The 26,619-nt window shown below is 40.9% G+C and overlaps 1 protein-coding gene across 6 annotated transcripts in view; it reads right to left on the bottom strand.

The window, feature by feature from the left end:
• dst (dystonin) overlaps positions 1-26,619 on the bottom strand; it is a 197,924-nt gene that overhangs the window by 166,683 nt on the left and 4,622 nt on the right. For 3 of the 6 annotated variants that reach the window (XM_090213021.1, XM_090213020.1, XM_090213022.1), the window contains exon 4: positions 24,738-24,951. In XM_090213021.1, coding sequence (XP_090069147.1) covers positions 24,738-24,951 — 214 coding nt within the window. Of the gene's footprint in view, positions 1-21,297; positions 21,620-24,737; positions 24,952-25,052; positions 25,280-26,619 lie in introns of those variants that run through there. The other 3 variants (XM_090213023.1, XM_090213024.1, XM_090213031.1) reach the window with 2 other exon arrangements.

The following is a 26,619-nucleotide window of genomic DNA, read 5'->3' as shown; positions in this document are numbered from 1 at the left end:
GTCAGGATGATATCTATGAGGGTGCTCGTGTTTACAGATTTAGGGTTGTACCTGGCAGGTTCCATGAACATTTGTGTGAGATTGAGAGCATCTAGCTTAGATTGTAGGACGGCTGGGGTGTTAAACATATCCCAGTTTTGGTCACCTAACAATACAAACTCAGAAGATAAATGGGGGGCAATTAATTCACATATGGTGTCCAGGGTACAGCTGGGGGCTGAGGGGGGTCTATAACAAGCGGCAACAGTGAGAGACTTATTTCTGGAAAGGTGGATTTTTAAAAGTAGAAGCTCGAACTGTTTGGGCACAGACCTGGAGAGCATGACAGAACTCTGCAGGGTATCTCTGCAGTAGATTGCAACTCCACCCCCTTTGGCAGTTCTATCTTGGCAGAAAATGTTGTAGATGGGGATGGAAATTTCAGAATTTTTGGTGGCCTTCCTAAGCCAGGATTCAGACATGGCTAGGACGTCAGGGTTGGCGGAATGTGCTAAAGCAGCGAATAAAACAAACTTAGGGAGGAGGCTTCTGTTAAAATGCATGAAACCAAGGCTTTTATGGTTACAGAAGTCAACAAATAATAGCGCCTGAGGAATAGGGGTGGAACTGGGGGCTACAGGGCCTGGGTTAGCCTCTACATCACCAGAGGAAAAGAGGAGGAGTAGGATAAGGGTATGGCTAAAGGCTATAAGAACTGGTCGTCTAGTGCATTGGCGACAGAGAATAAAAGGAGCAGATTTCTGGGCGTGGTAGAAAAGATTCAAGGCATAATTTACAGACAAGGGTATGGTAGGATGTGAGTACAGTGGAGGTAAACCTAGGCGTTGAGTGAAGATAAGAGAGGTTTCGGTCTCTGGAGGCACCAGTTAAGCCAGGTGAGGTCTCCGCATGTGTGTGGGGTGGGACAAAGAAGCTATCTAAGCATTTTGAGCAGGACTGAGGGCTCTACAGTGAAATAAAATAGTAAGAACTAGCCAAGCCAGCAGTAGACAAGGCATATTGACATTCGAGTGAGGCATAAAGCAATCACAGGTGTTGATCAGGAGAGCTAAAACAACAATGGGTAAATAGCAATGAATGGGCAGAGCGGGTCAGTTAGTTACATACAGGACCTGAGTTCGAGGCTGGGGCTGACAGGTAAACAAAATAAGGTACTGTGTTATTGAAACAGTCCAGGGGGGATCAGCTGTGTAGCCGAGTTATAATATGGTCAAAAGAGCAGCAATAGGTGAGTCAGGGTGCCCTTCGGTAGTCACTACAACGCTAGGCGAGCAGGGGACACAGCATTCAGAATAGCTAGCGGGCCGGGGCTAGTAGATGGTTCTTCGGCGACATTGTAACAGAATAGCCTGTTGAGACCACTTCGGGCGATCACGTCGGCAGTCCAGTCGTGATATTGAATACATAATTTAAACATTCACAGTGTAGGTTGGAAAAAGCATGTGAACTCCTAGGCTAATGACTTTTCCAAAAGCTAATTGGAGTCAGGAGTCAGCTAACCTGGAGTCCAATCAAGGAGATGAGATTGGAGATGTTGGTTGGAGCTACCCTGCCCTATAAAAAATAGAGGTTGACCTATTAAATCGCATAGTCGCTTAATTTGGTGCCAATTGCAAGTTTTCAAAACAATCGGTAATCAGCATTTTTGACGCCGATTATGGCCGATTACATTGTATTCCACAAGGAAACTGCGCGGCCGGCTGACCACCTGTTACGCAGCAAGGAGTGCAGCAAGGAGCCAAGGTAAGTTGCTAGCTAGCATTAAACGTATCTTATAAAAAACAATCAATCTCAAATCAAGTAAAATCAAAGTTTATTTGTCACGTGCGCCGAGTACAACAGGTAGACCTTACAGTGAAATGCTTACTTACAGGATCTAACCAATAGTGCAAAAAATGTATTAGGTGAACGATAGGTAAGTAAAGAAATAAAAACAACAGTAGAAAGACTGTGAAAAACAGTAACGAGGCTATAAAAGTAGAGAGGCTATATACAGTAGCGAGGCTATATACAGTAGCGAGGCTATATACGGTAGCGAGGCTATATACAGTAGAGAGGCTACATACAGTAGAGAGGCTAGATACAGTAGCGAGGCTATAAAAGTAGTGAGGCTATATACAGTAGTGAGGCTATTTACAGTAGCGAGGCTATATACAGTAGAGAGGCTATATACAGTAGCGAGGCTATATACAGTAGTGAGGCAACATACAGACACCGGTTAGTCAGGCTGATTGAATGGTCCAAACACACCAAGACAGTCGTGAAGAGGGCACGACAAAGCCTATTCCTCCTCGGGAAACTAAAAAGATTTGGCATGGGTCCTGAGATCCTCAAACGGTTCTACAGCTGCAACATCGGTTGCATCACTGCCTGGTACGGCAATTGCTCGGCCTACGACCGCAAGGCACTTCAGAGGGTAGTGTGTACAGCCCAGTACATCACTGGGGCAAAGCTGCCTGCCATCCAGGACCTCTACACCAGGCTGTGTCAGAGGAAGGCCCTGAAAATTGTCAAAGACCCCAGCCACCCCAGTCATAGACTGTTCTCTTTACTACCGCATGGCAAGCGGTACCAGAGTGCCAAGTCTAGGACAAAAAGGCTTCTCAACAGTTTTTACCACCAAGCCATAAGACTCCTGAACAGGTAACCAAATGGTTACCCGGACTATTTGCATTGTGTGCCCCCCCAACCCCTCTTTTACGCTGCTGCTACTCTCTGTCTATCTTATATGCATAGTCACTTTAACTATACATTCATGGACATACTACCTCAATAGGCCCGACCCGCCGTCCGCCAACCCCTCTTTACGCTACTGCCACTCTCTGTTCAACATATATGCATAGTCACTTTAACCATACCCACATGTACATACTACCTCAATAAGCCTGACTAACCGGTGTCTGTATATTAGAGGTCAACCGATTAATCAGAATGGCCGATTAATTAGGGCTGATTTCAAGTTTTCATAACAATCGGAAATCGGTATTTTTGGGCGCCGATTTTAAAAAAGAAATATTTTTTTTATATACCTTTATTTAACTAGGCAAGTCAGTTAAGAACACATTCTTATTTTCAATGACAGCCTAACTGCCTTCTTCAGAGGCAGAACAACAGATTTTCACCTTGTCAGCTCGGGGGATGCAATCTTGCAACCTTACAGTTAACTAGTCCAACGCAATAACGACCTGCCTCTCTCTCGTTGCACTCCACAAGGAGACTGCCTGTTACGCGAATTCAGTAAGCCAAGGTAAGTTGCTAGCTAGCATTAAACTTATCTTATAAAAAACAATCAATCACAATCACTAGTTAACTACACATGGTTGATGATATTACTAGATATTATCTAGCGTGTCCTGCGTTGAATATAATCTGACTGAGCATACAAGCATACAAGTATCTGACTGAGTGGTAAACATTCATTCAAACAGTACTTTCGTGCGTTTTGCCAGCAGCTCTTCGTTGTGCGTCAAGCATTGCGCTGTTTATGACTTCAAGCCTATCAACTCCTGAGATGAGGCTGGTGTAACCGAAGTGAAATGGCTAGCTTATTAGCGCACGCTAACTAGAGGGACGGAAGCTATACTGTTTCATTGGCAATACTAAAGTGCCTATAAGAACATCAAATAGTCAAAGGTTAATGAAATACAAATGGTATAGAGGGAAATAGTCCTATAATTCCTATAATAACTACAACCTAAAATGTCTTACCTGGGAATATTGAAGACTCATGTTAAAAGGAACCACCAGCTTTCATGTTCTGAGCAAGGAACTGAAACGTTAGCTTTCTTACATAGCACATATTGCACTTTTACTTTCTTCTCCAACACTTTGTTTTTGCATTTTTTAAACCAAATTGAACATGTTTCATTATTTACTTGAGGCTAAACTGATTTTATTGATGTATTATATTAAGTTAAAATAAGTGTTCATTCAGTATTGTTGTAATTGTCATTATTACGAATAAAAAATTTAAAAATCGGCCGATTAATCGGTATCGGCTTTTTTGGTCCTCCAATAATCGGTAATGGTATCGGCGTTGAAAAATCATTATCGGTCGGCCTCTACTGTATATACAGTGGGGAGAACAAGTATTTGATACACGGGCCGATTTTGCAGGTTTTCCTATTGACAAAGCATGTAGAAGTCTGTAATCTTTATCATAGATACACTTCAACTGTGAGAGACAGAATTTAAAACAAAAATGCAGAAAATCACATTGTATGATTTTTAAGTAATTCATTTGCATTATATTGTAAGTAGGAAAACCTGCCAAATTGGCAGTGTATCAAATACTTGTTCTTCCCACTGTAGCCTTGCTACTCTTATTTTCAAATGTCTTTTTACTGTTGCTTTATTTCTTTACTTACCTACACACACACACACACACAGACACACATACTTTTTATTCTCCGCACTATTGGTTAGAGCCTGTAAGTAAGCATTTACCTGTCAGTAACCTGTTGTATTCGGCGCATGTGACAAATACACTTTGAATTGATTTGATTGAGGTAGTATGTACATGTAGATATGGTTAAAGTGACTATGCAAATATGATGAACAGAGAGTAGCAGCAGCGTAAAGAGGGGTTGGCGGACGGCGGGTCGGGCCTATTGAGGTAGTATGTCCATGAATGTACAGAAATCTTCACGTAATCTTCACATAATCACTAGTTAACTACACATGGTTGATGATATTACTAGGTTAACTAGCTTGTCCTGAGTTGCAAATAATCAATGTAGTTAATTTATCATCGAATCACAGCCTACTTCGCCAAAGGGAGGATGATTTTTTTTAAAGCGCATTCGCGAAAAAAGCACAATATTTGCACGAATGTATCTAACCATAAACATCAATGCCTTTCTTAAAATCAATACACAGAAGTATATTTTTTTAAACCTGCATATTTAGTTAAAATAAATTCATGTTAGCAGGCAATATTAAGCTAGGAAAATTGTGTCACTTCTCTTGCGTTCATTGCACGCAGAGTCAGGGTATATGCAACAGTTTGGGCTGCCTGGCTCGTTGCAAACTAATTTGCCAGACTTTTACATAATTATGACATAACATTGAAGGTTGTGCAATGGAACAGCAATATTTAGACTTATGGTTGCCACCCGTTCAATAAAATACTGAACGGTTCCATATTTCACTGAAAATATAAACGTTTTGTTTTCGAAATGATAATGATGAAATGAAATGATGGCTTGTATTCTGTGTTTATTATATTATAATTAAGTCTATGATTTGATATTTGATAGAGCAGTCTGACTGAGCGGTGGTAGGCAGCAGCAGGCTTGTAAGCATTCATTCAAACTTCACTGCGTTTGCCAGCAGCTCTTAACAATGCTTGAATCACAGCGCTGTTTATGACATCAAGCCTATCAACTCCTGAGATTAGGCTGGCACTTAGAACATCCAATAGTCAAAGGTACAGTTGATGTCGGATGTTTACATACACTTTAGCCAAATACATTTGAGCTCAGTTTTTCACAATTCCTGACATTTAATCCTAGTAAAAGTTCCCTCTCTTAGGTCAGTTAGGATCACCAGTTTATTTTAGGAATCTGAAATGTCAGAATAATAGTAGAGAGAATGATTTATTCCAGCTTTCATTTCTTTTATCAAATTCCCACTGGGTCAGAAGTTTACATACAGTCAATTTGTATTTGGTAGCATTGCCTTTAAATTGTTTAACTTGGGTCAAACATTTCGGGTAGCCTTCTACAAGCTTCCTACAATAAGTTTGGTGAATTTTGGCCCATTCCTCATGGCAGAGCTGGTGTAACTGAGTCAAGTGTGTAGGCCTCCTTGCTCGCACACGCTTTTTCAGTTCTGCCTACACATTTTCTAGGGTTGAGGTCAGGGCTTTGTGATGGCCACTCCAATACCTTGACTTTGTTGTCCTTAAGCCTTTTTGCCACAACTTTGGAAGTATGCTTGGGGTCATTGTCCACTTGGAAGACTCATTTGCGACCAAGCTTTAACTTTAACTGATGTCTTGAGATGTTGCTTCAATATAACCACATAATTTTCATGCCTCATGATGTCATCTATTTTGTGAAGTGCACCAGTCCCTCTTGCAGCAAAGCACCCCCACAACATGATGCTGCCACACCCGTGTTTCATGGATGGGATGGTGTTCTTCGGCTTGCAAGACTCCCACTTTTTCCAACCCAACATAACGATGGTAATTATGTCCAAACAGTTCTATTTTTGGTTCATCAGAACAGAGGACATTTCTCCAAAAAGTATGATCTTTGTCCCCATGTTTAGATGCAAACCGTAGTCTGGCTATTTTATGGCAGTTTTGGAGCAGTGGCTTCGTCCTAACTGAGCAGCCTTTCAAGTAATGTCGATATAGGACTAGTTTTACTGTGGATATAGATACTTTTGTACCTGTTTCCTCCAGCATCTTCACAAGGTTCTTTGCTGTTGTTCTGGGATTGATTTGCACTTTTCGCACCAAAGTACGCTCATCTCTCGGAGACAGAACACGTCTCCTTCCTGAGTGGTATGACGGCTGCGTACTCCCATGGTGTTTATACTTGTGTACTATTGATTGTACAAATGAACATGGTACCTTCAGGAGTTTGGAAATTGCTCCCAAAGATGAACCAGACTTGTGGATGTCTACAATTTTTTTCTGAGGTCTTGGCTGATTTCTTATGATTTTCCCATGATGTCAAGCAAAGAGGCACTGAGTTTGAAAGTAGACCTTGAAATACATCCACAGGTACGCCTCCAATTGACTCAAATTATGTAAATTAGCCTATCAGAAGCTTCTAAGCCATGACATCATATTTTGGAATTTTCCAAGCTGTTTAAAGGCACAGTCAACTTACTCTATGTAAACTTCTGACCCACTGGAATTGTGATAAAGTGAATTATAAGTGAAATAATCTGTCTGTAAACAATTTTTCATGCAGTAGTCCTAACCGACTTGCCAAAACTATAGTTTGTTAAAAATACATTTGTGGAGTTGTTTAAAAACAAGTTTTAATGACTCCAACATAAGTGTATGTAAACTTCCGACTTCAACTGTATATGAAATACAAATGCTATAGAGAGAACAAAAGAATGGCTTCAACAGAAAATACGCCTTCTGGAGTGGCCCAGTCAGAGACCTGACCTCAACCTGATTTAAAATGCTGTGGCATGACCTCGAGAGTGGTTCACACTAGACATCCTAAGAATATTGCTGAACTGAAACAGTTTTGTAAAGATGAATGGTCCAAAATTCCTCCTTACCGTTGTGCAGGTCTGATGTGCAACTACAGAAAACGTTTGGTTGAGGTTATTGTTGCCAAAGGAGGGTCAACCGGTTATTAAATCCAAGGGTTCATATACTTTTCTCACCCTAATGTTTACACGGTGTGTTCAATAAAGACATGAAAACTTAGAATTGCTTGTGTGTTATTATTTTAAGCAGGCTGCGCTTGTCTGTTGTTGTGACTTAGATGAAGATCAGATAAAAAAATTATGACAAATTTATGCAGAAATCCAGGTAATTCTAAAGGGTTCACATACTTTTTCTTGCCACTGTACATCAAATTCTGAAGCTTTAATTTACATTCATTGCTTGCCAAATAGATGCCAACCATCCAGGATCAATCTGACATCGCTGCTACACCGCAAACCATGTAAACAGGTTCTTTGATATAACCAAAGTCAAAGGCGTAACACAACATCTGAAGTTGAACAGATGAACAGATGATATAATGCAGAGTTGAGGCCCACATTCTGGGAATATTTGAAGACCTACTGGAAGCTCTGTGTCCTGGCATGACCTTGTGAGGCTTTTCTTGACGGTAGGAAAAGCTTGGGTTAGGATGAGGTGCCATCTTGACAGATTTCTTGTTAAGAATAGAACTCACTTTGTTTATGAGACCTTGTTACACAGTATAGTAACTGTGCTAATAAATTGGTATGACTACACCATGATTCTCTTTCAGAAACCTGTCTCCAACACGGTATCCATAATAGAGAGCGCATGAGGTTATTGCTGAGTCACTGAGAAGGCTTTACGTCACTCGCTGCGCAGCTACTGTACATGGTGTCAGAGAGAGAACTTGGGAGGGGAGACGACAAGACAAGGTTATCCTTCTCCTGTGGTTGAGATGCTACATATTTGTGTCGCTAACGTTCTACAGTATAGGATAGATCGGCAGGTTTTCAGGCATAGCCTCCTCAATCAGCCTGTAAGCCAAGTGCAAAGTCATTGGATGTAGGCCTACTCCACTAGATATCTGTGCTGGTAGCATTTGATTCAATTTGCCTTAGCAGTTCATTACTGTAATGGATACACTGACTGCAGCCACAAAACAACACTACACTAATGCAATTACTCAATATTGATTCCCTGTCAAAATAAAGGTTAAATAAATACAATTAAAATATAACATAACTGGACATTTATTTCAGGCTAATGAGGTTTACCATTAAGCATTCTAAAACATAAGACCAGTAAATGACTAGTAAAAGACTGGCCATGTGCATGATGCAGCTAAACTGAACAAATGCATTCCTGTTCACACACACACATATTCAATCACTACAACCCCCCGTCCAAACTCTAGAACAGCCATTCAATGGACAATGTGCTTGACGTTTTGACACAACATCTTTGAATTGAATGAAAGAACCCAGTCAGTCGATCCCAACAGAGAGAAATGAGGCCCACGCCCACTCCCAATACATCTTCAGGTTTCTTAACAACGGTAGGAGATCAACTGTTTGAAAAGACCACAATGGCTCCCATCGTTACCCAGGAGGACTAGAGACCCATCTAGAGAGGCTTTACTAGAACATTGTGATCCCATACACTCACTCACTGTCCTATGCAACAGCCATTGTATATGTTCAAGAAACCATGGCTTGAAATCTAGACGAAGCTCGAATTTACAGACCTTTTGTCTATGAGGCTGTATTTTCTTCCAGTTGTAAAGTATGGGATTTCTACATTTTGAAAGAAACCGGTCTAATCCTTCCATCTTTGGTAAAACAGCAGTGGATTAGTGGAGTACCGACCCAAAGAAACCCCTTGTTAGTGTGTTATTAACTCTAATGCCCAATTATAGAGGTATGGGGACGGACAGTCTTACAGGACTTGAATAGTAAATATGACTGGTGCCTATTAGACTGCATATCTGAGGAGTATAACCAATGTGCAAACACCCAAATTATTTAGTTTCAAGTGTATTTTAGAAATAATTGTTTCAGGTTAGTCATTTCCTCTTGAGTTTCCCATTAAGGGTTGATATGAACAGCTGACTTCCAATGGTACGTCACGGCGCCACTGCGTAACACCGGCATCATTAAAATCAAAGCATGTATCCCTCCACACAGAGGCTGTCGCCTCAGCATACTCAGCATGTGAAATAGAATGTATCTGATGTCGCGAGCCATGTAGCAACATCCAGACATCAGAGGTGTCACACCACACTTGCAATACTTAAGTGAGATGCATATACTGTAACAGGTGATATGTGACAGGTGCAGTGTGAAAACCTGACTGTGTATTGCTGTAGCCAAGGGCTGGGCGATATAGCCAAAATATCATATCACAATATGTTTGACGGTAATGGCGGTAGTCTATGGTATTTTATGCTTCTGAATAATAAAAGTTCTAAGTATGTTTAATGAGTAGTGTATTTTTTACATTTATTTCACCTTTATTTAACCAGGTAGGCTAGTTGAGAACAAGTTCTCATTTACAATTGCGACCTGGACAAGATAAAGCAAAGCAGTTCGACACATACAACAACACAGAGTTACACATGGAGTAAAACAAACATACAGTCAATAATACAGTAGAAAAATAAGTCTATAACCAATGTGAGCAAATTAGGTGAGATAAGGGAGGTAAAGGCAAAAAAAAGGCCATGGTGGCGAAGTAAATACGATATAGCAAGTAAAACACTGGAATGGTTGATTTGCATAGAAATAATGGGGTGAAAGGAGCAAAATAAATAAATAAATACAGTAGGGGAAGAAGTAGTTGTTTGGGCTAAATTATAGATGGGTTATGTACAGGTGCAGTAATGTGTGAGCTGCTCTGACAGCTGGTGCTTAAAGCTACTGAGGGAGATAAGTGTTTCCAGTTTCAGAGATTTTTGTAGTTCGTTCCAGTCATTGGCATCAGAGAACTGGAAGGAGAGGCGGCCAAATGAGGAATTGGTTTTGGGGGTGACCAGAGAGATATGCTGGAGCGCGTGCTACAGGTGGGTGCTGCTATGGTGACCAGCGAGCTGAGATAAGGGGGGACTTTACTTAGCAGGGTCTTGTAGATGACCTGGAGCTAGTGGGTTTGGCGATGAGTATGAAGCGAGGGCCAGCCAACGAGAGCGTACAGGTCGCAGTGGTGGGTAGTATATGGGGCTTTGGTAACAAAACAGATGGCACTGTGATAGACTGCATCCAATTTATTGAGTAGGGTATTGGAGGCTATTTTGTAAATGACATCGCCGAAGTCGAGGATCGGTAGGATGGTCAGTTTTACGAGGGTATGTTTGGCAGCACGAGTGAAGGATGCTTTGTTGCGAAATAGGAAGCCAATTCTAGATTTAACTTTGGATTGGAGATGTTTGATGTGAGTCTTGGAGGAGAGTTTACAGTCTAACCAGACACCTAGGTATTTGTAGTTGTCCACATATTCTAAGTCAGAACTGTCAAAGTAGTGATGCTGGACAGGCGGGCAGATGCAGGCAGCGATCGGTTGAAAAGCATGCATTTAGTTTTACTTGTATTTAAGAGCAGTTGGAGGCCACGGAAGGAGAGTTGTATGGCATTTAAGCTCGTCTGGAGGGTTGTTAACACAGTGTCCAAAGAAGGTCCAGAAGTATACAGAACTTAATACTCACCAGCAGCAAGAGCGACATCATTGATGTATACAGAGAAGAGAGTCGGCCCAAGAATTGAACCCTGTGGCACCCCAATAGAGACTGCCAGAAGCCCGGACAACAGGCCCTCCGATTTGACACACTGAACTCTATCAGAGAAGTAGTTGGTGAACCAGGCGAGGCAATCATTTGAGAAACCAAGGCTATCAAGTCTGCCGATGTGGATGTGGTGATTGACAGAGTCAAAAGCCTTGGCCAGGTCAATGAATACGGCTGCACAGTATTGTTTCTTATCGATGGCGGTTAAGATATCGTTTAGGACCTTGAGCGTGGCTGAGGTGCACCCATGACCAGCTCTGAAACCAGATTGCATAGCGGAGAAGGTGGGATTCGAAATGTTTGTTGACTTGGCTTTCAAAGACCTTAGAAATGCAGGGTAGGATAGATATAAGTCTGCAGTTTGGGTCAAGAGTGTCCCCCCCTTTGAAGAGAGGGATGACCGCAACTGCTTTCCAATCTTTGGGAATCTCAGACGATACGAAAAAGAGGTTGAACAGGCTAGTAATAGGGGTTGCAACAATTCCGGCAGATAGTTTTAGAAAGAAAGGGTCCAGATTGTCTAGCCCGGCTGATTTGTAGGGGTCCAGATTTTGCAGCTCTTTCAGAACATCAGCTGACTGGATTTGGAAGAAGGAGAAATGGGGAAGGCTTGGGCGAGTTGCTGTGGGGGGTGCAGTGCTGTTGACTGGGGTAGGGGTAGCCAGGTGGAAAGCATGGCCAGCCATAGAAAAATGCTTATTGAAATTCTCAATTATAGTGGATTTATCGGTGGTGACAGAGTTTCCTATCCTCCATGCAGTGGGCAGCTGGGAGGAGGTGTTCTTATTCTCCATGGATTTTACAGTGTCCCAGAACTTTTTTGAGTATGTGTTGCAGGAAGAACATTTCTGCTTGAAAAAGCTAGCCTTGGCTTTTCTAACTGCCTGTGTATATTGGTTTCTAACTTCCCTGAAAAGTTGCATATCACGGGGGCTGTTCGATGCTAATGCAGAACGCCATAGGATGTTTTTGTGTTGGTTACGGGCAGTCAGGTCTGGAGAGAACTCAGGGCTATATCTGTTCCTGGTTAATCAGTCTAATCGTGTAATAGTAATTACAGAAAATCTTTGATAAAAACTATAAGTCTTCAGTTAATGATAGTAAAGACACGACACTGGTATTCACGATTTATTGGCCAACTGTAGCCTAACTGTCCCCATAATAAACAAGAAGTAACAGCATTTCCAATGAGCTATGGTTCTTTTTCTCCATGGTCTCAGTGGGGAACAGTAAAACCCATTTAGAGGGATGAAACTTGAGGACCACAGTAAAAGCTTGTTTGTTTGGAGAACAGATGTGTCACTGTTTCTGTTTCTGTACTTTCCAACAGTGCTGCCAATCAATTTCAGGAATGTCTCAACCATATGATATTAAATCATTTGCTGACTTTGCCCATGGCACAGCTACAGTACATGCAGCATGCTAGTAGGGCATGAATTTCAGCAAACACCATAGAAAAATATTTTGAAGTTCTATGACTGATTGTTTGCTCAAAGCTAAACAATGACACAGTAACCTGAGTAGATCTACATATTTAGCATGTTACGCAGCTTTGACCGAGGCCTGGTGTTTCAACATAGATGTCTATTCGTACTAATGACAGCGACAGATGATGGTGTCACGTGCAAGATGAACTGGAGGAAATCCACCCTCCCAACTGGGCTGTTGATTGTTCCATTGTATAATTTTACTGTTATTCTGGACGAGGACGCGTATAAGCCGCACCATTGTTTAAACCAGGGATGGGCAATTGTCGGCCCGTGGGCCACATGTGGCCGTAACCCCCCTTTGTAGGCCCGCGGACCAGTGCATCAGCAGTTTTTCTCTTGTTATGCCAGTCACTGACAGTCACTCAATTAGCCTATGTCAGCTAAAATGTTTTAGATTAGTAAATTAGTCTAGCCAGCTATCTAAACTTGTAGTAATCATGGTCGAATTACAGACCGGGGGCCCCTATTTATATTGTTAGTTACTCTCACTCAGATATCATATAAAAAAGGGAAGGAAATTTGCTGTAAAACTGCACATTTTTCTCTCTGCCCCATGGCGAAATTAGTGGAATTGCATGAAATTAGTTAATAATAATAGCTACATCTTCTCTCTGCCCCCGGGAAAATATATAGAATTGCAGCAAACTTGCTGTAAAACAGTGCCACCCCTTGGCCTAATATGTAGAATCGCAGGAAATGAACTCTAAAACCTTTTTCTCTCCACTGTCAAGAGGGTGGGCCGCTAAAATGTTTTGCTAGCAAGGTGGGGGTGGCCCCCGACAAAATGTCCCTTAGGGCCCCCAAAAGGCCAGCTCTGACAACATGTGTGGGTATGGATGTGGTTACGCAGACCCATGAGCCACTGCGGCCCCTCATGATGAGTTCAGATTTTTTTGTGGCCCCTACCCCCATCAAAGTTGCCCATCCCTGGTTTAAAACATCCTAATTGTGGATACAACTTCTCTTCTGGGGTAAAAACTACTTGACTGCTAATGCTGGAGCAAAGTTTATTTTCCTCATGTTCCTATGACCAAGGATATTGTCACGGTTGTTAAAATGGATGGACCAAGGCGCAGCGTGATTTGAGTTCCACATCTTTATTAAAAGTGAAACTTCTCAACAAAACAATAAAAACCCAACGACCGTGAAGTAACACTAACACAAAACAATATCCCACAAATGCAGGTGGGAACAGGGATACCTTAAGTATGATCCCCAATTAGAGACAACGATAATCAGCTGCCTCTAATTGGGAACCACTCAATCCCAAACATAGAAATAAATCGACTAGAACACCCCCTAGTCACGCCCTGACCTACAACACCATAGAGAACCAAGGGCTCTCTATGGTCAGGGCAGATATGTTGCTAGTTTGTTTTGCTTACTCACCGTTTGTTATGTTTGGTAACTATTATTGAATAGGATGTAGCTAAATAAGTGTTTCATTGATGCACAAAAGGTCACACGGAGATAAGCTTTAGGGAGACTTGAGGCTCTCTGAGCTTTATAGATGAACAACAGACAAAGGCTGTATGAAGACAGTTATAGAGAATGTTCTCAACATCACTGAACTGCCGTACAGCCTAGAGTCATTCCTTAAAATAAAATAATGTGACGAGACTATGACATTTGTTCAAGTTACAACAACATGTTTTGGGGTGTTGTACCTTTTCAGATGGAACACCCCAGGGTTTGTTAAGTATTATTAGCAAGCTGTCCGGTAGATAAATGCTCTGACGAACAGTTAATGTTAGGGATACATGATATATCGGTGAACATATCGGAATTGGACGATATTAACTAAAAATGCCAACATCGGTAATGGCCCGATATCTAGTTTAACACCGATGTGCAAAACCGATGTCAAAGCTGATATACCTATATAATGTAAGGTACATGACGTAATGAAGCCATGTAAAATGATGCGCTACACGTGCAACACAGCATTCCTAACCTATCCCGGAATGTCTGCTGTGTGGCTCGAGCAGTCAACAAGTCAAACTGTCAATTGAAAGAGTAAGAACATTTCAGCGAGACAACTCAAAAGGCGAAATCCATTAACGCCAAGATAATGGAATTCATTGCCCTTGACAATCAACCGTTCTCTGTCGTGGGTGATGGCTTTCGCAACTAGTCGAGCACCGATACACACGACCAAGTGCGCTATTTTTCAGATGTTGCCCTACCGAAGTTGCACAGTAATAGCGTCACTGCTATTAGTTTCACGACATACTATGGAATGCCGTTTGGGTCTTTGCGTGTCAAAAAAGATACACGACAAATAACAATATTTGACAATAACGCTATTTGACGCCTTAAATAAGCTTTAAAGTTGAGATGTCAAATAACACTTTTCTATTATAGAATATTGTGTGTTCTGAATTTGCACGTGCAAGCCATGCGCCACCACTACTATCAGTAGCACTGTCAAAGCTGAACAAAAAAGTCTGCAAACAAGCAAACACCGGCCACGAACAATGGGTTTACAATACCGCGTTTGTAATTAAGAATTATTTGTTTGACCGCAACTTCTGAGGTAGCTAGCTAGCTTTAGCTTGGTACCTATTGTAGCTAGCACCAATACAATCAGTCTGAAAACAATGACCAGTAGAAACTACAGTCATTCTCAATATTCTTAGTAGAGGTCGACCGATTATGATTTTTCAATGCCGATACCGAATATTGGAGGACCAAAAAAGCCGATACCGATCATTGGACGATTTTTTTAAATATTTTTTATTTGTAATAATGACAATTACAACAATACTGAATTAACACTTATTTTAACTTAATATAAAACATCAATAAAATCAATTTAGCCTCAAATAAATAATGAAACATGTTCAATTTGGTTGAAATTATGCAAAAACAAAGTGTTGGAGAAGAAAGTACTATATGCCATGTAAAAATGTGTGCTATGTAAGAAAGCTAACGTTTAAGTTCCTCGCTCAGAACATGAGAACATGTGAAAGTTGGCGGTTCCATTTAACATGAGACTTCAATATTCCAAGGTAAGAGGTTTTAGGTTGTAGTTAATATAGTATATTTAGGACTATTTTTCTCTATACCATTTGTATTTTATATACCTTTGACTATTGGATGTTCTTATAGGCACTATATTATTGCCAGTGTAACAGTATAGCTTCGGTCCCCCTCCTCGCCCCTACCTGGGCTCGAACCAGGAACACATCGACAACAGCCACACTCGAAGCATCGTTACCCATCGCTCCACAAAAGCCGCGGCCCTTGCAGCGCAAGGGGAATAACTACTCCAAATCTAAAAGCGAGTGACGTTTGAAACAGTATTAGCGCATACCCAGCTAACTAGCTAGCCATTTCACATTGGTTACACCAGCCATTAGACTGATAGGCTTGAAGTCATAAACAGCGCTGTGCTTGCGAAGAGCTGCTGGCAAAATGCACAAAAGTGCTGTTTGAATGAATGATTACGGGCCTGCTGCTGCTCAGTCAGACTGCTCTATCAATTCAGACTTAATTATAACATAATAACACACAGAAATACGAGCCTTTGGTCACAGTTCCTAGGCAGTCATTGAAAATAAGAATGTGTTCTTAACTGACTTGCCAAGTTAAATAAAAGGTATAAAAAATAAAATAAATAAATAAATAAATTATCGGAAATCTGCGCCCAAAAATACCGATTTCCGATTGTTATGAAAACAGGAAATCGGCCCTAATTAATCGGCCATTCCGATTAATCGGTCGACCTCTAATTCTTAGCAATGATTTAGGAATCCTTGTGAGTAAGTATTAGCTAGGTAGCCACTTGTTGTTCACCTATTGAAATTTAACTTCAGTTCATGAAAATAAATAGCTAGCCAGCTACTTAACCCTGTTGCCCAAAGCTAAGGTTATAAGCAGCCAGCTAGCTTCATCTGGCTAGTGAGGCTCGACCAGACCGGGTTATGTGTTGTGAAGCTAGCCACAATAAGGATTAGGCACAATAGTGGAATATGCGGTTTGCCTTCAAAATAAAAGTACCTCTTTGAAAGTGATGCAGAAGGTTAAAATTGGTGGAATCATGCCATATTTAGACTAGATAATGTTGAACAGGGTTGGAATGTGAAGCAATAAAATGGGGCATCAGTCTACTCTGTGACACCCACAGAACACAACTGTGAAGATTTTACGCAAATATTAGCGTTGTATCGCGGAACTGTGACTGTGTGAAATCACCCCCCACCCCCAGTCAGCCTGTTGTATTGTATTGATATTCATATTGAACTGTACAGCTTTGGGATCAATTAAATGGGGTATCAGTCTACTCAGTACCCAAGCTATTTGTTACCAACGTCCTCCTCAGACTCCAAAACATCCAATCATTATTGTTTTTTCTTGGGAATAGTGTTCAGTACACAAACTTTGACAATAAATGTGGCTCAATTCACAGTTGTTTCAGAGTACTGCAATAAGAGCTATGACGCTAATGTTCTCTGGGTGTCACTGAGTAGACTGATACCACATGTCCTTGATCCACAATCCATTGGTAAGGCTGTACAGTGAAATACATATGCCCCCAAAGCAATTCTAAAGTATTTATTTATTTATTTCACCTTTATTTAACCAGGTAGGCTAGTTGAGAACAAGTTCTCATTTACAACTGAGATACTAAGATAAAGCAAAGCAAAGCAGTTCGACACATACAACAACACAGAGTTACACATGGAATAAACAAACATACAGTCAATAATACAGAAGAAAAAGTCTATATGTAGTGTGTACAAATGAGGTAAGATAAGGGAGGTAAGGCAATAAATAGGCCATGGGGGTGAAGTTATAACAAAATACCAATTAAACACTGGAGTGATAGATGTGCAGAAGATGAATATGCAAGTAGAGATACTGGGGTGCAAAGGAGAAAGATAAATAAATAAATACAGTATGGGGATGAGGTAGTTGGATGGGCTATTTACAGGTGGGCTATGTACAAGTGCAGTGATCTGTGAGCTGCTCTGACAGCTGGTGCTTAAAACTAGTGAGGGAGAAATGAGACTCCAGCTTCAGTGATTTTTGCAGTTCGTTCCAGTCGTTGGCAGCAGAGAACTGGAAGGAAAGGCGGCGAAAGGAGGAATTGGCTTTGGGGGTGACCAGTGAGATATACCTGCTGGAGCGCGTGCTACGGGTGGGTGCTGGTATGGTGACCAGTGAGCTGAGATAAGGTGGGGCTTTACCTAGCAAAGACTTGTAGATGACCTGGAGCCAGTGGGTTTGGCGACGAGTATGAAGTGAGGGCCAGCCAAGGATAGCGTACAGGTCGCAGTGGTGGGTAGTATATGGGGCTTTGGTGACAAAACGGATGGCACTGTGATAGACTGCATCCAATTTGTAGAGTAGAGTAGAGTAGAGTAGAGTAGAGTAGAGTAGAGTAGAGTGGAGTAGAGTAGAGTAGAGTATAATACATACAGTGGGATTTCAACAGATGTTTGTCAAATTAACAAATTATTGTCTTTTGTTGATTTTATATAACAACATTTCAACCTTGTTTAGCAATGCTCTATTCAATTATGGCATAATTCTACTATTTGTATTCATTTGCATCACTGTCAATGACATACTTTTATTTTGAAGGCAAACCGCAAAGTCCCTATTATGGCTTATCCTTATTGTGGCTAGCTTCACATAGATGGGTCCGACCACCATTAATCCAAGAAGAACTGTTTTATAAATTAGGGTTATTTTAAATTATGACACCTAGCTATAGTCAGCTAGCTAACTATAGCTACAGAAACAGATCATTTCGTTTGCTATGTTTTTGGGGAAGAACATTGTTTGCATCCATGGGCTAGCTAGCTTTTTTTTATGACCAGCACTGTAGGTGCGCGAGACAACTTTACTAGCATCATAGCATACGTATTGATGAATCGTTGTGACATATGAAATACGAGTGATAGTTACTACACATTGATTAGACTATGTAAAAAATGTATGAACGCGTTAAATTATTATGTGACGTACAGTCATATTCAGGTCCTGATTGGGCAACAAGCTTCTTTAACACGTAGTGTTATTTGACACGTCAAAGACCCAAACGGCGTTCCATAGAAATCCTGTTTGAGAATGAAATGACTGAACAAATTAACAATAAAACAGCCCAGCAAGTAAGTGAAAGAAATAGGTTTTGATTATGTTTTACTGGTAATGGGGACATACGTAAATGCCAACAAAATAACGTTTTGGTCAGTGTGGTGTGTGTATGTGTGTAACCTTTATTTAACTAGGCAAGTCCGTTAAGAACAAATTATTATTTACAATGACGGCCTACCCCGGCCAAACCCAGACGATGCTGGGACAATTGTGCGCCGCCCTATAGGACTCCCAATCATGGCCGGATGTGATACAGTCTGGATTCGAACCAGGGACTGTAGTGACGCCTCTTGCACTGAGATGCAGTGCCTTAGATCGCTGCGTCCATGTGTGTGTGTTAACTATTTAACTGTACTAGAATGCTTAAAAGGCCGCAACATTTTTTTATTTTGGTTATCGGTATCATTTTTGGGGGGGGCAAGGAAAATATCGGGTTTCGTTATCGGCCAGAAATGTCATATCGGTCCATCACTAGGTAATATATTTTACCAAAACATTAATTATGATTCAGTATTGAACTTCCTCCTTGTTCCCATCATAACTTTGTACTGAGTCCTCAGAAAAGGTGATTTCCAGCTATCTGTCACATGAAAAATAACTTAGATCATTAACGTTTTACTGCAGTGGGCTAAATCAGGGTCCCACAGAGTCTTTCTTGGTAGTCTTAAACAAATCTACTTTGAAACAAAAGTATCCACCTCACACACATGGTTATGAGCTTAAAAAAAGAAGACACCTGTACCATGATATATAGTTGAAATGCATTACATTTTGAGTTTGCCTCCCAATATTACACTTTATATACATCACAGAAAACTGACATGTAACAGAACTGTTTGACATAGAAACACCGGATTTTTTGCGGGTTTTAAAAAATAATGTTTATTAATTATGAAATTATGAAAAATATGAATAACATTCCACCCATGAGGCCACTAGGTCATTTGACTGAAGGAAAGGTGTCCACGGATATGCCTTGTGATCATTTCAAACAGGGATATTCCTAAAGTGGTTGGCAATGCATTGCAAGGCTATTGGTCTGTCTTTTAAAGCTGCAGCACACTAGCTCCCTGGCTGCAGGTGACAATGACATTGATCACTAGTATTCAAATGTTCGGCTCAAATCCCTGTCCGGCTTGAAACACCTTACAATACCTTTATTTCATAAACTACTGATAAGTAGTGCACATACTAAATGATTCTTGTGGTATTATTAAACATTACCAACATTTGTAACAATGTATACGCTCAAGAGAAGAATTTATAAGAATCAAAGTAAATAAATAATATTAATAGAATATTGGTTTAGAGTGGTTGCAATTCTTAACATTATGGTAACAATAATAAGTGTGAACCAAAGTCATTTTTAGAAACCAAAATGTTTTTTGTAACATTTGAAGTAGAAGTATGTAGGTGGTTGTAGGGAGCACCAATTATAAAACAAATTGTTGTCTGACCTAGCGCCTGGAGACAAAAGTCAGACACACATTCCAAATGATGCTACATCATATGATTCCATTAGGCTCTAGTCAAGGACCATTAAGCCAGGTCACAGCTGACTGTTTGTTGCTGTCATAGCAACAGCTGAGAGAGAGAGAGAGAGAGAGAGAGAGAGAGAGAGAGAAGAGAGAGAGAGAGAGAGAGAGAGAGAGAGAGAGAGAGAGAGAGAGAGAGAGAGAGAGAGAGAGAGAGAGAGAGAGAGAGAAAGAGAGGGAGAAAGAAAAGTGAGAAAGAGAGAGAGAGAGAGAGAGAGAGAGAGAGAGAGAGAGAGAGAGAGAGAGAGAGAGAGAGAGAGAGAGAGAGAGAGAGAGAGAGAGAGAGAGAGAGAGAGAGACCACATAAATATGCATTGTTAGTGACCACTGGTTAACAAGGAATCACAGTAACATACACAACTAACGCATTCACACGGATGACCTTTACTCATTGATCGTTCAAATGGTGCAGATAATGTGGGGGAGATGGAAAATATCAAGTGGAAAAACAATCACTGTAGGAGACGTAGTCTATTCGAGTTTCACACTATAGGCCTGGTCAGAGATTATGGGAACTGGGATGATGTCATCCAGCTAGTGGAGAATGCTTTGCTGTAGACAGGATATTGAAAATGTAATTCCAGTACTTGACTTGGCCTCAAGTCCTCTCAGCCTGAATGTAATGCTTGATGGACTGATGTAAGTTAATAGGCCTGCTGCATCTTTAGCTGATGGACCACGGTCCTCTCGTTGTTTAGGCCTACATCAATTACAATTTGCTCAATAGATCAGACTAGAGTTATAACAAAATAGGTGTCCTCCACGCAACAATATTCAATCCTTCATAGTATGTTCAAGGCAAGTAAATAACATATCCTGCATTATATTTTATTCAAATAAATAAGCATCTCCATAATGAATAGGCCTACCAAAATATAGCCTACAGTAATTTCGAGTCTGCCTTTTTTACGTGACAAAAGTGACAGTAAAACGTGGCTATTTACAAGTGTTAAACATAACTTTCATAATTCTAATATCAACTGTCAAGGCTGTAGACTACAAGTAAATAGCTTAGACTTTCATGTTTCCATTCACTCCGACCCGCTGTCCGACCGCTGCAATCAAAGCTCATTGCTTGCAAAGCTCACACACTTGTTTAGGGCTGTCATTCGGCTGTAGGCTACCACGGAGCAATTTCCCATACATGGCTATTTGATTCATTTCAAATCATTGTAGGCCTACCAATTAACGCATATATTCAATCTGTATAGGCTAAAGTAATTAGCATACCTTTGTATTTTTCCAGGACATCCTCATAAGCTTGAAGGTATTCCTTTTCGTCCGCGAGCACATAACCCGCCTGTGTCGCGTTGTAGTGGGCCATTACCGGGGATCCACCATAGAGCTCTACAGGCTGGACATTCACCAGACGCTGTGACGAGAATATGTAGCCTAGTTGCGGGACAGGATCCGGACTGAGGAGTGAACCGCGCTGTTGTTCCATGCAAGGACCCCCCCCCCCCCCTCCCATCATCGTCGTCGTCGATCAAACAACCAATAGGCGACTCGCCTCTCCGGTGTCATGAGAATCCCGGTAGTGCTCTGTGACAGTCTGGGAGAAAGGGAGAAAGGGCTGCTGGACAAGAGAATAGTAATGCACGCGGCTCCCCTCCTTTTACCAACATCCCAGCAATACCAGGAGGCTAATGCGAGTGTTCATTACAAAATCAGTCATCATGAACTGCTGTGTTTAATATGCATTAATAAGCACTGATACCATTCCAGTCATTTCAAGACAGTCCACAATGTTTTCATTCCATGACAAGTATAGCTACATAGTTTAAGCATAAACTCTATTCAATTGTTTTACTTGTTTAGCATTGCCTTATTACAGATATAGGATCATAATTTGACCACTTTCTCAGGGGAGTCAAATAATTATGAGGCAACAAGAATTGTGGATTATTGTGTGGATTATAATTACATTTTGAAGGGGTTGATACATGTTTAGTTAGGGCAAATCAAGTCTGGTATTTTAGTGGAAATTAGAACATTTAGAAGTCTTTTTAAACCATGAATAGATGACAAGTTAGCATTTCCTGCTGCACGGGAAATGTCCTCCAACAACAGGGTGATCAAATTAAGATCATACACCTGTAGGCCTATTTTTAATCCAACATACTTAATCCAATTATTATAAAAGGATGACAACTGTCGTAATTCATAAATCAAGGCCTATATTATATTTGTTTTAACATAGAGATGCTTCAAAATTACGTTTCACTGATCAAAAAATGATTTGTGTTATACATATGATACACTAATCTGGAATATTGTATATATTTTTCCATCTCTGTTGCATGAGTCTGCATGTAGCCCACATGCTACAGCAGGCAGAGGAGATGTCCTCACAGGTCCTAATATTAAAAGGGTTTCATTCTAGAGGAAATGCAGTCCAGAATGAACAGAGGATGCTGGTGATTATGCATTTCAACACAGTCCAGGCTCTATTCAACCAGATTATTTACATAACATACAGAGAATCAATAGACCAATGCTTTCTAGGGAGAAGTGATCAAGATGGTATGGACAACAGTTACAGACATGAATAAGATTAACAAAAGGGGAGAAATCAGAGGGCAAGTATTTCCCAGTATCAGACATCATTGGGAAAGGGTCAGATGCATCTAAATGTATGTCAATTGTAAAGTATTTTGTCAGTAATGTCTTCTTTGTTATGTATCGAACCCCAGTATGATGAGCTGTCGCCATTGGCGTCGGCTAATGGGGATCCTATCAAATCAAATACACCTGAACAATGACTACACCCTGCCATTAGGAAGATTCAGGACTGGTGAATTGAAGGGATAGATCAACCAAACTATATTAACCTAATTATTTTTTAACTAGTAAGTAATCCATGGATCCTGAGATTCAGGTAATAAAAATGATGGGTTTTAGGACTACTCACATCGTGAACAAAACAATAAATAGCATTTCATACCAAGCAACACACTGAAGGTTGTACGTGTGATAGGCAATAGGATATGTAGCCTTATAATAACATAATGTTGGTCGTATGATCATATCAGGCTGGATTATGATATGTTATACAATGGATGGGTCTAATCCTGAATGCCGATTGGTTAAAACCGCACCCTTGCCAGTGTCTATAATCACATCAGGCTTAATTATGATATGATAGACTCCTGTTGCTCCATTTTTATCAAAGCCAAATATTCTGTTGAGGAATGTCATCAAGCAGGAAAAGGAGATAAGTGGGCAAGACGGCACACCCTGCAGATATACCCATATTCCCATTACCATTGCCAACCAAATACTTGACTTTATAGTTATGGTTCTGATCATATGACTAACGATTAATTCCTGAATTGAAAAGTGCATAGGCCTATCACAGCCCTGTCAAGGCCACTGAACTGAAATTAATGGTCTGAGAACAGTCTTTTTGCAAAAAACAAACAAACAAAAAAACAAATCCTTTAGCAAGGTCGCCCCTGGAATGTATCATTACTAGGCCTACTCTCATTTGTTTCACAGACTGCATTTGCAGCATGCCACATGGTTCAAGTACTGTGAAATTCCCAGTTTATGGCATAGATGTTGATCAAATGATTCCTATCACATTTAAAAAAGATATATATTCAAAAAATTAAAACATGTTAATCAAAATAAACATCATCAGACCAACATAAAAGTTGCACTCATAAAGGCCCTGCAGCTTATAAGCCCATGTATTAAAGGATTACACTGAATATTCAAATTCCGATTCTAATAGCCTAATGCACAGCCTTATGCACATGCAATGATGACTGCTCCTTGCACTTTAACCTAAAGAACTCAATCTCAACAGCCATTGGACGGTCAATAGAATAGAGGATTAATGTGAGCATTCCAACACAGCAAATAACGTACCTCGCCTACAGGTTTTGACATGCATTTATTAATTTGTGTTATAGGCTATTCTTATGAGACAGAAGCTTAATTATTGGCTACAGAAGCCAACACACATGTATGGCTTTGTCTGAATTGGACATGTATCAGAAGTGACAGTGGCTGACTGCTTATATATGGGACTGTCCAGCAGCTGCTTCAGTCTATACTGTAATTGCCCATAGTCCATTTATATGGAGAATAAATAGAACCTGTAGCCTGTAGCCTACACATCAGAGATGCTATGTGCCATATCTGATAGATGTGCAAAATCAATAGGCTTTGATGTTATATTATCAGCAGCACATAAACGATCGCTTAGGGCCCCAGCGGTAGCTTAGGGCCCAACCCACCCCCCCTACAAATCATGGTCTCAATTTACTGTTGAGAGTTAGAATAGTAGACTAACAAGGTGCAGGTTCTAAATTTGGTTGTGGATCAGCAATTTTTCACTTGTTATGTCAGTCACTGACAGTCACCCAATTAGTCATGTCAGCTAACAATTTTTGATTGCAAAATTGAATTTTGTTTCTCTCTGCCTCCATAGCAAAACGAATAGAATTGCATGAAATTTGACATAAAAATGCATACATGTCTGAATGGCAAAATGTGTAGAATTGCAGGAAATTCACTTCGAAAGTATCGTACTATCACTTTCTTTTAAGAAGGAGGGCCACTAAAATGTTTTGCCCTCGAGGAAGGGGGAGCAACCAAGTCTCGCTTAGAGACCCCAAAAGGCTAGAGCCTGCCCTGACAATCAATTAAATATGGGCACTCACCTGCAATCCTGAGCACAGCTCTCTCTGCTGGATCCAAAACGGATCCTCCCTGAATTTGTCGCTTATGTCGCTCGTGTCTTGGTAGGTTCCAGGGTAACGTGTCCCCCGGTGCCGGTGAGACCGACCCAGATTTAAGACTATAATCATCTTCGTCCGAGAAATCCGCCGATGAAGACATGGAACAGTGGAGGGAAGCGTTGCCAGAACCGGAGCTCTGTTGAAACAATGGAAATAAATGATCAATGTGTTGCTCGCGCCATCGTAACACTAATATGACAACACACAGTCAGAAAGACACAATGTAACATGTCTCACCATCGCTACTCCCACGGTTGCCTAAACTGACGTGCGTAATGTAAATGTACATTGCTCCAGGGAAGGCACCGTAGTGTGAGCAACCAGCTCGCCTAGCAATGATCTCTGATTCAACAATAAAAAGCTAAAGTAGAACCAGGCAGCTAGAATGAAAATCAATTGTATCTGGCTCCCCCGCCAGGCCAGAAATAAGACTTACCGCTGTATACATGGTATCAGTTGATTATATCGAAATCCTTTATCCACTTGCTGTAAACTCAGACAGCGGCGGGGCAGGCTATGTTATTTTTAATCAGAACCACACCCTTCTAGCGATGCACTCTGCTCATTACATTATGCTTGTCTCCCCTTTGGGTTGAGAGCTCGAAATGATGTCAAGTCCCCAGAGAGTGTGAAAAGATTGGGCCAGGGAGAGTATCATGCGATGCGAGAGCTCTAGCATGTCAACGCGTCACCATCCTAGGATACAGAAGAGGGCGGATGGAGTCTGGAGGAGCCAAGCGCTGTATTTCTGATTATTCAATCGGCAAGCTGTGGCCAATGACGCGGTCTTACAGCGCCATCCTGGGTGGATGCGTGTCTAGTGGTGACTGCGTAGTCTCCATGTTTACCGTCCAAAACCAATCATAAATCCAGAGACTGGTCCATGAGCATCCTTTGTGATGCACAGTCGGGTTGTTGTTTTGCTGCCTGATGCGCATGTGCTCTGTGTGCCATTCATTAGAAATGTTGCTAGTTGACAATGAATGTGCAATTTTAGAGCACTGTCCTTATAATCTTTATGAAGTCCAAATAAAAATGTATGCATTCTGTTGGGTTATTTATGATGTTCTTGTCTGTCTGTCTGTCTAGGCCGTCTCTCTGTCTAGGCTCTGTGATAGGGTAACTGAGCAAGTACATAACTAATACTTATCCACACCGTGTGATGACACATCGAGGCAGGGTGTGGCTGCTCAAATAACAATAGGTTATACAGTCACATGTTGAGTTCGATTGCACATAGAACAACTTTGCTGTTTAAATCTAAACTAGAGTAGGACATTGAAAGCCCAGTGCAGTCAACATTCTGTTTTTCCTGGGTTTTGTATCATATTGCACAACAGCTTATGAAACACACACTGTAAAAATGAGAAAACATTTGATCAGTGTTATTTCACTATAGTTGCTGGTTGAAAATACAGGACCTTCTAATCAGCAGGTTGGCATTGGTGTTGCAGCTTTCCATGGTGACATCACCATGCAGTGAATTGGTTAATAGACCAATAACAAAGACTGTTCCGAACCTCTCTGCCAATAACAGCTCGTTTTCAGCTTCCCCCTCCCCACTCATACCACTCCCAGACAGTCCTATCAAAATTCTTGCATGATACATCGTTTTTTGCTCAAAGCAATTTTTGCCATTTTAATGAAAATGTGTGACAGTAAAGTACTTAATTGTCACCCAGAAATGATTTGATATCGACATAAAAACGGCTACATTGGGCCTTTAACAATTAACTCAGGGTATATCACAGTCAATCACCAACATTTGATTGACCATGGGTGTATCAACAAAGCATGCTCTTGC

Source organism: Oncorhynchus mykiss, chromosome 20 (assembly GCF_057628025.1).
Source record: "Oncorhynchus mykiss isolate SJ-2025 chromosome 20, ASM5762802v1, whole genome shotgun sequence".
NCBI lineage: Eukaryota > Metazoa > Chordata > Actinopteri > Salmoniformes > Salmonidae > Oncorhynchus > Oncorhynchus mykiss.
Note: the sequence above shows the minus strand (reverse complement) of the source record. Positions and strands in the feature narration are given on the sequence as shown.